Below are 13,492 nucleotides of genomic sequence, written 5' to 3' on the forward strand. Positions count from 1 at the left end.
GACCATTAACCATTGCGCGCTCTTTTGGGACCACGGAATCGTTAATCTAGGCCTTGTTATCAGCGGGGCGTCACTCTATCCGGCCGGCAGCACTTACCAGGATGTTTACGCTAGTGAGAGAGACCACCAGAGTCGAGTATCGAAGTGCGATCAATATCACCAAGCTCGCCCAAACCCAGCCATTGCCTGCATGCTTGACATGAGGCACAAGAGAAAAAAGAGGGTATATAATCACAAAAACAAAAGAAGACCACCGATAGAGCTGCAGTGAACTGACGCGCTTATGAACCGGAGGAAAACCTAGCATTGAAATCAACATGGCAGGCCCCGAAACAATCAGCGCCGAGGCAATATCTCCAGGTTCAAATGACAAACTGTATGCTGTAAAGAGTGAAAAGAGCTCGTCGAACAAGATGGCATGAGTGAAGAAGAACCTGTACGCTTTAGACTCTGCTGAACCAAATATTGCAATAGGGACACTTACAATACACTCACAAGGCACAGAATATAGACACGCCGGTTTGACACGCTGGGACTGCCGCTATTAGGAGTGCAACCGGCGCCAGCTTCTTCCACTTGGCCAGGGTCAAGTAGAGGATCGGTTTCGGCTGAGTTAGGCCGAACATCTTTAGGGAGACTTGGTTTCGTATCTTCCAATAAGCACCAGCTTGCAACGAAAACAACGAGGTTGATGAGTCCCCCACAGAGACACGGCAAAAGGTAAGGGAAATGAACAAAGACGTCTTTTGGACCCGAAACCCCGAATTGGATTGCGGGCCTTGCGAGCCCACCTCCGATCATTGGGCCAACTGTATAGAGTCAATGGCATCCACTTGTCCATTGTGAGGGGTCATGCACTTACGCAACCATCCTGCGGCAAGAGTGAAGCCAAAGAGCGAGAAAGCCTTTCCTTTGTCCGTCCCTGATTTCTCGGCAAGCTCTCCGACCATTGTACGGGCAACCGGGAAGTTGCCGTTCAAAAGGCCGCAAAAGGAGCGTGCCAGAATGGCTTTGACTAAGGAACGAGACAGGCCGAACAAAACCATGCCGACCGCGGTGAAGAATAGGCCCGTTAGGAGTGTCACTTTCCGACCTGCTCTGTTTGACCACATGCTCCAGAGAGGGGTAGAGAACATCTGAACAACGAAAAAACAAGACGCTAAGGAGTGTCAGCGCGCAGTTGACTGAGGGTCGATTGGGTTGCTGTATACTGATAATTCCAGCCCGCGAGCCAATTTTCTCCTCCGCATATCCAAAATCCTTAACCATAAAGTATACGAATGGTAAGAGCATCGTTGACGAGATTGGCTCGCAGAGAACAACGCATGAGATCAGGAAAAAGTTCCGCTTGGTATGGTCTGGAGCGGGGAGCGGTTCATTGCTCATCATTTTCGAGGGAGATGCAAAAGAGACCTGAGTGTATAACGGTAGCCGGACGTTGCTACGCAATATTCTTTTACATACGGTTCTAATCGATCAGCCTTGATATTGTTAACCGATCTTGAGCAGGGGTAGCGGGCCGCCGCGGGTCCGAAGCGGGAGCGCGGGACAAAGACAGGGGGTCCCTTGAATGTCACAGCCTCACGTTACACTGCAGCTAGCAGCCGGAGGATAAAATGCCGCTCACCCTCTTCCAGTGGGCTCTTCAAACCAACCTCTCTCTAGCTTACGTCAGTATCGGTCATGGCCTCAAAATACACCTCCAAGTTGCTCAACCACCACGTGCTCATCCTGGGCGGAACATCAGGCATTGGCTTTGCTGTCGCCGAAGCATGCATCGAGAACGGCGCCTCTGTCTTCCTTAGCGGTAGCACTGCCAGCAAACTATCTAACGCCATCCAGCGTCTGCGTACCAGCTATCCCGAGCAGAAACAAGATGAAGAACAACAGCAGCAACGCATCGACGGCTACGTGTGTGACCTCTCGACTGCTGACGCGCTCGAGACCAATGTCACGGCCCTTCTGGACGCTGCCACCGACGACGGCACGCGCAAGCTGAATCACGTCGTCTTCACGGCCGGCGACCGGCTGTCCCTGGCGAACATACGCGACACGACTGTGGCCGCCGTGCAAGCTGCCGGCGCGGTACGTTTCCTAGGCCCGCTGGTGATTGCCAAGCTGGCCCCGGCATACATGGTCTCGGGGCCTGGCAGCAGCATCACCTTCACCGGTGGCGTGAACACCGAACAACCGGCGGCGGGGTGGGCAATCCCCGCAGCGTACGGCTCTGCGCTCGATGGAATGGTGCGCGCCCTTGTGGTCGATCTGAAGCCTCTGCGGGTGAACATAGTGGCGCCGGGCGCGGTGAAGACGGAGTCTTGGGAGTCGTTGCTGCCGGAAAGCGAGTTGCAGAGCGCCTTTGACAAGGCTGCGGAAAAGACGACGGTGGGCTGCATGGGTAGACCGGAGGACGTTGCTGAGGCGTACATCTATCTGATGAAGGATCGCTTTGCTACGGGTAGCAAGGTTAGTACGGATGGTGGGAGACTGTTGGCTTAGGTAGGCAAAATCCTGTCTCGCTTCACTGTGTTGTTACCCGGGGAATGTTCGTGAGCGCGCGCTACATAAATCTGCCGCATGGGGGCCAAAATTGTGTACCAGTTTATAAGCAAATTCTTTGCCCGTTTCTCCACTACGTCGCAATTGCAATCACAATGGACGACTTCGTTAGCGCTGCTGAAACCAACGACCTGGACAGGCTTCGTCGCCTCCTTGAGCTCGAAAGAGCACAAAATCCCCGACTCGGGCAGAACAGCTCGGTCCCGTCGACGCCGGCAATGCAAGCCGCACATCATGCCGCCGCGCGCTGTAATCATCCCGCGGCACTCGAACTGCTCTTCGACAATGGCGCTTGGATTGGGCCTGGTAAGCGCATCGTATCAGCGTAAAAATTCCGGCTAATTCTTTCCACAGGCCCACTAGAAGTTGCCGTGCGGGAGAATCACAAAGACATCTTCAAGGCACTGGTTGCTCGTGGCTGGAACGTTAGTTCCAACCTCGGCCATGCTGGAGACGCTCTTGTGTAAGCCGCTTTGCTTAGGCACCCTTACATGGTCTTCAAGAAAATGTTTTTGACATCTCGTGCAGCTTGGCCGTGAGAGAAGATAACTTGGATCTGGTCCAATTTCTGCTTTCTCACGGTGCCGATCCCAATGCAAACTTTGACATTTTCGGCTGGAGATCGCTTGAAGTGGCTGTTTGTTGGTCTTCGATCCCGGTGATTGAAGCGCTCTTGAATGCTGGCGCAAAGCTAAAGGGGTCTTCCGCGCTGCAAAGAGCAGCTTACACCGGACGCACCGACGTGCTCGTTTTCTTGCTGGACCGAGGAGCACCTATCGATGAGATTCCAGACAACATTTTCGATGATGAGCCCAGACCAGACGCCAAAAGTGCGCTTTGTGAAGCGGCATGGAGGGGGCAGACAGAAGTAGTCAAGATTTTGCTCGAACGGGGGGCGGATGCTAGTTTTCGAGCCGTGGATGGGAGGTCTGCTTTGGAGCTTGCCGAGGCAGAGGGACATGAGTCTTGCGTCGAGGTTTTGAAAGGGGCTTGCTAGTTCTCTTATGAACAGATGACTTTGAATATTTAGATAACGGGGAGTTTGGAGAATAGCATCTCTTGGCATCCAGTTTGCTGAGCAGGAGCACGTCGTTGGGAGCGACCCGACACCTGTCGTACAGCTGTGGTGCACCATCGAGAATAGTTATCAGAAGTTCAGATTAAGTTTTCCAGTCGCGCTTGAGGATCGGTCCAGTATCAGCGTGCAGGAGGTGATGGAACACTTGCTAGTAAGCTCTTTGTCGTCATTGTGTGCAGAGCCTGCGTCAACATGCATATGCCTCGCATCATCGGTTCCGGCGCTGGCATGGTGCAGGGGTGTGAGCCTATTACTTTTGCCGAATGTTCCACGATCGAGGAGCTACGGCGTTGCACTGCAGGACGGGAAGGTGCTGAGCATTGGGCGCATGGAGCAACTAGAAAAGTAATGGAGAAGCGTAGCGCTGAAAGCAGTCAGATTTTAGCGTGGTAGCTATATTGATGCGACATATCCATGGCATGGTCGAGGCAAGGCTTCTCCTAAAGTTTAACATGTTTCACGAGTATTTCTTTTGTAGATAGTTAAAGTCTGGCTATGCAATTATGATGTCTTGTGCCCCACGCATAGTCAGACCCCCGCCGCCATCATCGTCTCCATGTGATAGTTTGGTGACGTATGGAATTGTATGCTGTTGAGTATAAAGCGAACATCGAAGTGGGGTCTTTCGATGCCAAACCACCTTCATCATGGATATCATGGAAACTTTCCAGGCTTCCCAGGCCGCTGAAGCTGACGAAGTTGCCGACATTTCGCTTCAGCTGCTTCGAAACAAAGATGAATCTGAGCTGGCCAAGCTGCTCGAGGCAGCCAAAACCAATGGATTTTTCTACCTCGACCTCCGAAACACAGATGGTAGCCCAGGTCCTCTTCTTGAAATTTCAGAGAAGATTTATGATCTTCTAGAAGATCTCTCCAATCAGACTGGGGCCCTATCAGGCGCAATGAAACCCGATAGGTATTAGAAACCATTCCCCTATTTTTTTTACCAAAGCTCACTGTATTTTTATTAGGTCCAAGAAAAACCCCAAAGATGTATTTGGATCTATAGGAACTTTTATCCCGTTCAGCGATGATGATACCTTCAACTTAAGAAGCCGTATAGACCTGGCTCGAGGCAACAACCCTGCTACCGTCCAGGATTTTGCGAGTGCTGCTAAAGATGCGATGATTACCCTCGTACGCTCTTTCATTTGGGTCCCGAATGAAGACACCAAACTACCTAATCGTCTGGTGGAAGGAACCCTCAACATGGTCGACCACTTGTGGGATGATCCTGATCAGTTAGAAGCCGAAAGAGGTGTTCCACAAAACCTGGATATTGACTCAGAGGCTACTACGCTTCTCTTCACAGAGGAGCCGGGGTTACAAATTGACACGCATGCTGGCAAAGACGATGGAGGCTGGAAGCATGTCCCAGCACGCGAAGGACGTGCCGTAGTCAGCTTGGGCGGTGGCATGGCGATGCGAGCCGTGCCACCAGATGGAAAGGCTACGACGACGCGACCCTCTTTTGCTTACACGCCACGGGACGAGTCTAATAAGCCCTTGACTGGACTAAGAGACCGCCTCGTCCAATCTCTGAAAGACTGAAAGTATTCATATGGAGTTGGCTGCTTGGCTGCAACGCAAGCTCGGGTTACTGCGTCTCAACTCTTACGAGAAGAACGAGGAATGGATGTTCACCAACTACAAGGCGGACTGGAGATAGGTGGGTACTTTCCATATGGCCCGGGAGATCATTTTGACTATGGTTCGTACTATGATTCATAAATTGTTTGGGAGAGCTTGCACATGCACTTTTTTAGCGGTGTTGAGATTGGTTTTTTGTTTTTGTAATTAAAGTGCCATTGGAACTAAAACCATTTGATAAGCTGAATTCAGTGTCGTTTTCTTTGGGACAGCTTGAGTATAACTAGCATGCAACAAGTTACAATAAATCTTCGCTACTAAGTAACCTCATGCCACATCCATATTGCCCGTCAAAGGTTTAACTTAAGTAGTCCAGGGATGACCATTTGGGCCTAGCCGAGCGCGGAGAGCCACAGGCTTCAACAGTCCCTTGGCCAATATTTCTTCCTGGTGTTTAATAACCTCTTCAATATCCCCTATTGCAGCATTAGAACAGTAGATTGAATCCGTACAATAATGATGCTTACAGTTGACGGACAAGAACAAGCCCGTAAGGTGATCGGCCTTGGGAGTCGAAAGGAAGAGGGAAATCCCGCCAGTTGCCAGAGCCTTGTCCTTGGCAAAAGGTGTGAACATGTCAATCACAGTACCTCTGCTGTTCTCAGCCTCGACAATGCCCAGGTGCACTGAAAAGACACGCAGCTCAGGGTACTCAAGGCCGATAAGTTCGCTGATTTTAATCTGGGCCAGCTTTGCCGGTGAGTACGAGCTCGAATTTGGGTTCGATAAGAAAGCTGCCAGCGAGACGACACTGACAATTGTACCCTTGCCCTCGAAGTATTTGACATAGTAGTGTGCCGTAAGGAAGGTAGTCTTGACGTTGATTTCCTATCATGAAATCAGATCAGTATCAAAGATGACAAAGGGACGGGTCAAGCTTAATACATAGTCTTGCCACCAAGCCGCAATGTTAGCCTCACCAATGGGCTTAGCATCGCCCATTGTGCCTGCGGCATTGACGATGGCGTCGAGTCTACCATACTTCTGCTGCACACTCTTGAAGAGAGAATCCACGTCCTCGGCGACGGTCATGTTGCAGGGGTAAACGACGGCATTCTCAAGCTTCAGCTCTTTTACCATAGTCTCTATCTTAGCAACGTCGCGCCCGACAAGGATGATGGCTTTTGCACCGGCTGTGCTCCAGGCTTTGCCGACATTCTGGCCCGAATCAGCTCTGCCCACGTTCTTTGTTCAAGGGGGTCCAACTCACGCTTCCAATGCCTCCGCTGGCATCAGTAACAATAACGATCTTGCCAGAGGTGTTAATGGAGGGGCTTGATGGATCAGTTGCCGGATACACATCGCGGTGCATAGCCTTTGTGAGCTGAAATGGAAGAGTAAACGCATTGGCGTCCATTATGAATTGCAATTTAATTGCGATTTGCTTGCGGCCACTAGAGTGGAGAGACAGATGGGTTTTGAGGTGTTTTAGAGTACCAAGGGCATCTGACGCGATTAAATAAGCTACGATATTGCGATTACCAAGCGTAAAAGATAAAGACCCGCTCTGTCGGTTGGTGTTGTGGAACAACTACATGCGGTGATTCTCTTTGTTGAAATTGTTGATAGGAGCCGCTTCGGGTTGTCATTGTCAACGACTGCCAAATGTCCGGCAACGGATTCTTGCTTACCAATCATTGCTTTAGATAGCCCAAATTAAGTGGTTGTTTGTCATCAGGTCCGGAAACAAAGCCTTGCGCTACGAAGCGGATGGCTATACGGTACATCATGTACCTAGGTGTACAGATCTCAGCGAAAATGCTTTTAGTTAAACTCAAAGATAAGCACTGGCAACACGGGAATAGGTTCCTGTCATGTTTTTTCTTGGTTCAGCGAGACTGTTGTGATGCGCTGACTGTAGTTTATGTTAGTATCGACCTACAGATACTAGTGGCTAGCTGCAAAATTTCTAAAAGCTATACTGGTAAAGAGATAATTAATAACGTATAAGCGCTTTCCAGAAGATTCCGGCCCTTTATATCTTGGAAGCATTCCACGGGATGATAGTGTGAGAAGTTACCATCAAAGCTTTGGCTCACTTTCAGTCACCGTAAGAGTTAACCTGCGTAATGACTGTTTAGTTTATATTTATTAAATAGTATTTCTATGTATATCCGTCTCATAGTACATACCTAACATAATCTGTTGGACTATCAGGCCATATTTCTTATATCACACCATCTCTTATCCTGCATTATTCTCTATATTCACATTGCTTTTTCGTTGTTTCAACACCTTGTTACTCCCCTGTTACTTTCTACAAGCGAGCACATGACTGCTCTGCCTCTTCATGTATATAAAGCTCGCTGCCAGACACTCTTTCAAAATCAAGCCGCGTTCTCTCTTCTCTCGCACGGTTTCAACCATTCAATCCAACATAATCATTTGCGTGCGAAATGCCTGTAAGAGGTAATAAGAGAATTTGTAAGATGTTTTTGCTTAATGCCTCTAAGTTTCTCTGACGAACAAGTCTTGAGCATAGTAATTCATTTAGTAAATTCATAAAACTCTTGGATATTATACTTAATAGACGTAGATGAGATCATGTGCAGAGCTGAAGCGGTACACACACAGACAACGAGGAAGTAGTAGAAAGCGCGAGGGAGATTTCCATGCGGTAAAAGCGAGACACAAGACAAGAATAGAAAGTGGGAACAAGAGCTTTGCTTTCCGGGAGTTCAACCGGCAATGACAGTCTAAGCAAGTAGTACACACCTCCGGTGTATCCGCTTGAAGGTGTAGGAAGACATGGAGTATCTCCATGAAGCAATTGCTCGTGAGCCCATGTTGGCGAGAGCTTCTGCCATCGCATCCCAGAAACACAGAGTGCAGACAACGACATTGTTTCGTGATATGGACGCAGTAAGTTCTGTGGGGTTTTCTTGTCTGCGACATATGTTTGCCCTCCCTGGAAAAGAGTGACAGCCTGGATCTTCCTCTTGATGTTGTCGAGCACTGGTGGAGTACAATTTTCGGAAGAAGGGTCATATCGGAGAATCAGTGTCGTCGAGGCCGGCGATCCAGGCCTAAGTAATCCACATTTGAGAGCGTTCGGTTGGTGTGCTTCCATTACGACATGGCCCAACTTACCCATGAAAAGGCCCCGACTAATGGGTTTCTCCTGGCGAAAGCGGTACTCGGATGCAGTACTTGGGATCAATGGAGGGGCCTCGAAAAAGTTTGGAATAACGCACACGGCTCGAGAGGAGCGCGTAATACTTTTGTGATTGTAGCGGTCCCTATGCGCTAACGTTGCCGTGATTTTGTATGATATCTTTGCCATCTCTGGCGTCGGGTCATCCAGAATCTTCCCATGTCGTTTCCAGCATTGTTCGCCGCCTACGGTAGGTGGCAATACGAGATGGTCCTCATAGGTTTTGCATGAGCATGCGCTCGGCAAAAGCCGATCCGGAACAATGAATTTGAATGGGATGGTATAGGTATGGTTTGCTTTGAGGACACTGCCACATATTGACGCTTCAGTTGGTTGTTGAAGGTGCAGAAATCGCTTCTCGGTTGTGGAGGGTAGAGAGGCAGCGATGCTGTCAAAGCTGGTCTGAGAGTATCCTGTAAAAGCGATTAGTGCCTGTTTTCATTATGTGCTGTGTTCTCGTCAGTGTGACTGCTTACCCGTAAACGAAATGTCGAGATCGTCAATGCGGAAGTCATCAGTGGCAGTGATGAGAGCCTCCCCTATTATCTCATCTCCAGTAGAGAAGATTTCGTCGCTAAAGCAACTACCTTCTTTCTTCAAATGAACTTTCAAGTCCATCATGACGGCGTGGAGGTTCTCGGATATGCAATTGATGGTTCTGAAGTATTATGTTCCCAGTGTGACTCAAAGAAGGGGCTTCTTATCCTGGGGTTGCCAAAGACCTTGTACTTGGAAGGGCGTGATTCACCGGTGGTTGTCAGGCTCGACGTGGATCGTGCGTTCGCCAATTGTAAACGTTAGCGGTCGATGCTTGGTGGTGCAATCCTAATTCCGCCTATACTTACCGTACACAACACGACTTGACAAAGCATTAGAAAATTCTATTTCCAATGCTGATTATAGTTTTGCGGTGTAGATATGAGCGGCTTGCGAATGTTTGGCAGCTTTTCCGAATATAGTCCAGTATTATTGTGCTGCTTAATTCATCCATATGTATTAAATGCTGCTGAGCCCGCGGCTGTTTCACTGTTGGAATTGCATTCTTAATTCAGTGTTCATCGCGGGGTCATACTACAAGCGCATGTTCCTCATCATCGATAATAAAGTGTCTTGGATACAGCTATTCATTTGTGATCACATTGCCGCACGTTCTTGATGCTGGATGGTACGAGGTACTAACGCTATGACTGTGCCTTGAATTGATTAGCGCTGATCAGTAAGCGCATGATATGTTTGTGTAGGTTGCTCTTTTTCTGTGCATCTTTGTACAGAATTTCGTCCTCGTGTTGGTGCGGTGAAGGACGTCGGGAAAGCATCAGGGAAAACATCGAATGACAACATACCATATTAAACTTATACGTTATTTATAAGCAATATCTACAGTATGAAAGCTTACAAGCTCTTCGTCATAATGAAGCCTATCTGAGTAATATCTCCTATAACAAAGTCGCGGTAGCCGACCCGCTTGTATCCCCATTTCTGGTACGCCTTTTGGGCAATTAAGTTTTCTTCCCAAACGCCTAGCCAGACGTTCTTGAAACCCTGCTCTCTCGCTATCTCTTCCATTCTCTTTCCGAGCAGATTTCCGATGCCGTTTCCGTGCGCATCAGGGTGGACATATAAGCGCTGCAGCTCGACTTTGCTCTCAAGGTCATCAATGCAGGGGTCGCTGGTGCCGCGAGTAAGAATGCCGAATCCCAGGATCTCATCGCCTGGGTCGACTGCGACTATTACATCTTTCGCGGGATCCTCAATGTCTTTGGTGATTGCTCTGGTAGAGTATGCCTTGTTCAGGTACGCTTGGAGCTCGTATGAAGGCATGGAATGGCTATAAGTGACAGTGAAGACATAAGTGCCGAGCTCCGCAATGTGGGTAGCGTCATCCAGAGTAGATTCGCGGATATACGGTGGCTTGCGTAGCCCATTGGTTGCAGGTAGTGGCTGGATCATGGTATCGATAATGACAAGATTTTGCACTGCGGGATTGGTCGAGGCTCTTGGTGGAGTAGGGAGGAAAACGAGAGTATTGTATGCGCCAGTACTCGCGGAAGAAATTTTTTCTTTGATCCCTGTGTCACCTTGGTGGTTTAAGAACGAAGGGCGTCGGGCACATTGCATAGTGGTAATTTATAAGCCGGACCCCAGGACCCCCACGGGGTAAGATGAGCTATACCTTGTCCGGCAATTCCGGCTAAAGCGTCGTGACGTAAGACTGTCTGTTTTATCGAGCCTTCCTCACGTCTTCCACTGACATCCAAACCATTACATAGCCGCCATGCGCCCGATGAAAGCTGCAGTTTTCTCTTGTCGTATTACCAGGCTAAATATGGGTCCTCGCTGTCGGTTGTGTGTTTCGCTGTCAGTTGCCTCTTCTCATCGCTAGCGTGGCTGGTTTCCCGCCCGCGACCGGGAAAGCCCTCGGCAATTCCAGACCAGCAACAACCCCGGCCGTAAGTCTTCTACCATCACTTCGTACTTTCCCCTTCGCCCAGGACCAGCACATCTACGACTACGACGATTGAACTTCAGCCTCAACGCGACGACGAGGCGACGACGTCGGGTGGAAACACGGCGCCCAGGCCACCAGACGAACCCAAGCTGTCACTCCTCCGGTCTAGCATCATCTTGAGCTGTAGCAGGCATCTTTGTTGCTAGTAGTATGACACCACTCTCCTTACAGTGGATCTTCCTCAAATGGCCGAGGATCTGACAATCCCTGAATACCTTCTCTGGTACGTCTCCTGTCGATATTAATTCGCATATTATTGACGAGTTTCACGTAGGCCTAGTTCAGTATATGGACTCACCAGCGGCTGTTCTATGATGATAGCTGGCTCAGTTGCAGATGCTGTTGGCAGCCGCGTCATGTACCGTCGTAGGATGCCTATTTTCAACGCTCGCGAGCGGATTGGCCCAGACAAACACCCAAATCATCGTCTTTCGCGGCTTTCAAGGAGTAGTGGCCTCCTGTTGTCTTCTTACCGCGGTTAGCATTCTCTCCGAAAGCTTCCCAGGCGGGGATGACGGCGTAATACTGGCTTTTCGCTGCTAGGTGTCGGACAGCCGCTAGGATACACATTGGGTCTCTGCTTGAGTGGTGTTTTTGTCGACTCCGTCGGCTGGAGGTACTTATAGTACTTCTGCACTGCCATTGCACAGCCTTATTTCATTGCCGCTATATGGGCAATATCAACCAATCAAAGCCTAGATCGGTTCACATGGACGAGGTTCTACCAGAAACTTGACCTTGTCGGGACGGTCATTACAAATGTCTTCCCAGTCCCACACTCCACTCAGGTATTAGCAGGGGCTATCTTTAACATCGATTCACAATTTTGTTCGGTTTTAGGGCTAGCATCATGACTGTCATTGCAACTACAGTAACGAATGACTCAGATTTTGCTGTCAAGTCATCACCGGCGGCTCTCCTTGAAGGATATCGTGCAAGTTACTGGACAAGTTTTGAAGCAATGAGTTTTCATATTGGCATTGGATGCGTAGGATTAAGAGACGTTGAAAAGTTCGGGCTAATAGTTAGGTAAACGCCTGTAGATCAAGGATATGTGTTATGGGGCAATCAGTTCTCCCGGGTAACGAAGAGACTGGGAGAATTGAATGCGTAAGGGATAAGCATGCATCTTGCGGAGGCGACGGAGAGGCAATTTATGTGAGCATCCAGCCTAGCAGCGCTGTGTTACTGAGATACAAGCAGATGCAGGGTTCCCGTAGCCAATTGATGGCGAGCACTTGATTATCACAACCCTGTCACTTTGCGGCCCGTGCTCGTTAGTCGCCCTCAAAGCCGCCTTTGACGCTGAACCCGTTTCGGCAGCTCTATCCGAGCCATACCAAAGCCCAAAAATTTGGCAATCCGAACACATATATAAACTCATATGCTCTACTACTAATTTTCTGAGCAAACATTACAAGCCTGAGATTTCTACTACCACAATCCACCTTCTTCGCTGTTACTTGCCTTCCGTTGCACGATGTATCTCCGTGCCATCCACACCGAACGCCACATTCCCACTCTCCGCGGGTTTATTCGCGCCAATCCTTTGGGCATCTTTACCACGGCAATTGATTCACCATCCTTTCCGTTCCTTCAATCCAGCCATATCCCGTTTATCCTGGACGTGCAGGATGAAAGCAGCGAAACAGAGCTCGGCATACTGCGGGGTCACATGGCACGAGCAAACCCTCAAGCCAAAGCTTTAGTGGAGCACCTGAAGTCCACGCAAGGCTCCGAAGACGACAACAAGAGCGGTTCCCCTCTGCAACTATCCCGAGACGTCATGATCCTCTTCAACGGTCCTATGGATCACTACATCACGCCAAAGTTCTACACTGAATCAAAGCCGGCAACGGGCAAGGTTGTGCCAACATGGAACTACTCTGCCGTGCAAGCTTACGGGAAAATCACTGTCTACTTTGATAGCAAGGCGCCTTCTACCGATTCCTTTCTTTCGAAACAAGTCGCCGAGTTCACGCACCAATCCGAGACGCAGATCATGGGGTACGAAAAGCCTTGGAAAGTAGACGATGCACCTCCTCCATACATCGACGCGTTGAAGAAGGCCATAATCGGGATCGAGATTGAGATAAAGGATATGGCGGGGAAGTGGAAGATGAGTCAGGAGATGACTGCAGGTGATCGTCAAGGTATCGCGAACGGATTTGATAATCTTGGTACGGAGGAAGGAAAGCAGATGGCGGAGACAGTTAGGGAGAGAGGTAGTCTCTAGGTATCAGAACACGGATGGTTGATCGGACGGCGCTGGATGCAGATAGTTGGTCAAGATCTCACGTTGTCACGATGCTAAGGGCTAAAGTAGAAGAGTTTATCTATGAATGCGGCACTAACGCGAGAAATTTCTTGTACGATAAATTACGACTTCACTCAACTTACTTGATTATGCTTAATTACATTGGCTCTAGCATTTCTTTGGCAGTGAATTCCTAATTGTAATGTGTTTGGTCTTTCTTTCAGCAATATACAAATGATACGGAACGGTCATCAGTGTAATAAATGTGGACAGCAGCGTCGTACG

At 49.1% G+C, this 13,492-nt stretch overlaps 9 protein-coding genes across 9 annotated transcripts; 4 read left to right on the forward strand and 5 right to left on the reverse strand.

The window, feature by feature from the left end:
- Positions 1-94: 94 nt before the first annotated feature.
- Positions 95-1,347, reverse strand: K452DRAFT_211043 (uncharacterized protein; the record flags this gene model as incomplete). Its single annotated transcript, XM_033536176.1, has 4 exons — positions 95-434; positions 485-809; positions 863-1,159; positions 1,212-1,347. Coding segments are annotated over 4 exons (1,098 nt in total), but the record flags the coding sequence as incomplete, so codon positions are not given.
- Positions 1,348-1,657: 310 nt separating this feature from the next.
- K452DRAFT_283673 (uncharacterized protein) lies at positions 1,658-2,632 on the forward strand. The gene has a single exon (XM_033539814.1). It carries the CDS (start codon positions 1,684-1,686, stop codon positions 2,497-2,499), a length of 816 nt encoding a protein of 271 aa, XP_033401022.1. The 5' UTR covers positions 1,658-1,683; the 3' UTR covers positions 2,500-2,632.
- A 22-nt stretch (positions 2,633-2,654) lies between these two features.
- Positions 2,655-3,623, forward strand: K452DRAFT_315586 (uncharacterized protein; the record flags this gene model as incomplete). The annotated part of the gene is made up of 3 exons (XM_033543874.1): positions 2,655-2,865; positions 2,914-3,022; positions 3,088-3,623. 3 exons carry the CDS (start codon positions 2,655-2,657, stop codon positions 3,554-3,556), a joined length of 789 nt encoding a protein of 262 aa, XP_033401023.1. The 3' UTR covers positions 3,557-3,623.
- Positions 3,624-4,284: 661 nt separating this feature from the next.
- On the forward strand, positions 4,285-5,519 carry K452DRAFT_315587 (uncharacterized protein; the record flags this gene model as incomplete). Its single annotated transcript, XM_033543875.1, has 2 exons — positions 4,285-4,553; positions 4,609-5,519. The coding sequence occupies 2 exons, from the start codon at positions 4,285-4,287 to the stop codon at positions 5,186-5,188; spliced, it is 849 nt and encodes a 282-aa protein (XP_033401024.1). The 3' UTR covers positions 5,189-5,519.
- Positions 5,520-5,590: 71 nt separating this feature from the next.
- Positions 5,591-6,644, reverse strand: K452DRAFT_294972 (uncharacterized protein; the record flags this gene model as incomplete). Its single annotated transcript, XM_033541762.1, has 4 exons — positions 5,591-5,703; positions 5,755-6,115; positions 6,173-6,445; positions 6,498-6,644. The coding sequence occupies 4 exons, from the start codon at positions 6,642-6,644 to the stop codon at positions 5,591-5,593; spliced, it is 894 nt and encodes a 297-aa protein (XP_033401025.1).
- Positions 6,645-7,835: 1,191 nt separating this feature from the next.
- Positions 7,836-9,005, reverse strand: K452DRAFT_205454 (uncharacterized protein; the record flags this gene model as incomplete). The annotated part of the gene is made up of 2 exons (XM_033536099.1): positions 7,836-8,854; positions 8,918-9,005. Coding segments are annotated over 2 exons (1,107 nt in total), but the record flags the coding sequence as incomplete, so codon positions are not given.
- An 828-nt stretch (positions 9,006-9,833) lies between these two features.
- Positions 9,834-10,391, reverse strand: K452DRAFT_324357 (uncharacterized protein; the record flags this gene model as incomplete). The annotated part of the gene is made up of 1 exon (XM_033544700.1): positions 9,834-10,391. One exon carries the CDS (start codon positions 10,389-10,391, stop codon positions 9,834-9,836), a length of 558 nt encoding a protein of 185 aa, XP_033401027.1.
- An 854-nt stretch (positions 10,392-11,245) lies between these two features.
- Positions 11,246-11,678, reverse strand: K452DRAFT_283674 (uncharacterized protein). The gene has a single exon (XM_033539815.1). It carries the CDS (start codon positions 11,518-11,520, stop codon positions 11,332-11,334), a length of 189 nt encoding a protein of 62 aa, XP_033401028.1. The 5' UTR covers positions 11,521-11,678; the 3' UTR covers positions 11,246-11,331.
- Positions 11,679-12,428: 750 nt separating this feature from the next.
- On the forward strand, positions 12,429-13,310 carry K452DRAFT_283675 (uncharacterized protein; the record flags this gene model as incomplete). Its single annotated transcript, XM_033539816.1, has 1 exon — positions 12,429-13,310. A coding segment is annotated over one exon (758 nt), but the record flags the coding sequence as incomplete, so codon positions are not given.
- Between the last annotated feature and the right edge of the window lie 182 nt (positions 13,311-13,492).

Source organism: Aplosporella prunicola, assembly GCF_010093885.1.
Source record: "Aplosporella prunicola CBS 121167 unplaced genomic scaffold K452scaffold_4, whole genome shotgun sequence".
In the NCBI taxonomy this organism is placed as follows: Eukaryota; Fungi; Ascomycota; class Dothideomycetes; order Botryosphaeriales; family Aplosporellaceae; genus Aplosporella; species Aplosporella prunicola.

Excerpts from the sequence above, each read along its gene's own strand:
- K452DRAFT_283673 (XM_033539814.1), top strand. The coding sequence starts at position 1,684 with ATGGCCTCAAAATACACCTCCAAGTTGCTCAACCACCACGTGCTCATC.
- K452DRAFT_283674 (XM_033539815.1), bottom strand. The coding sequence starts at position 11,520 with ATGTGTATCCTAGCGGCTGTCCGACACCTAGCAGCGAAAAGCCAGTAT.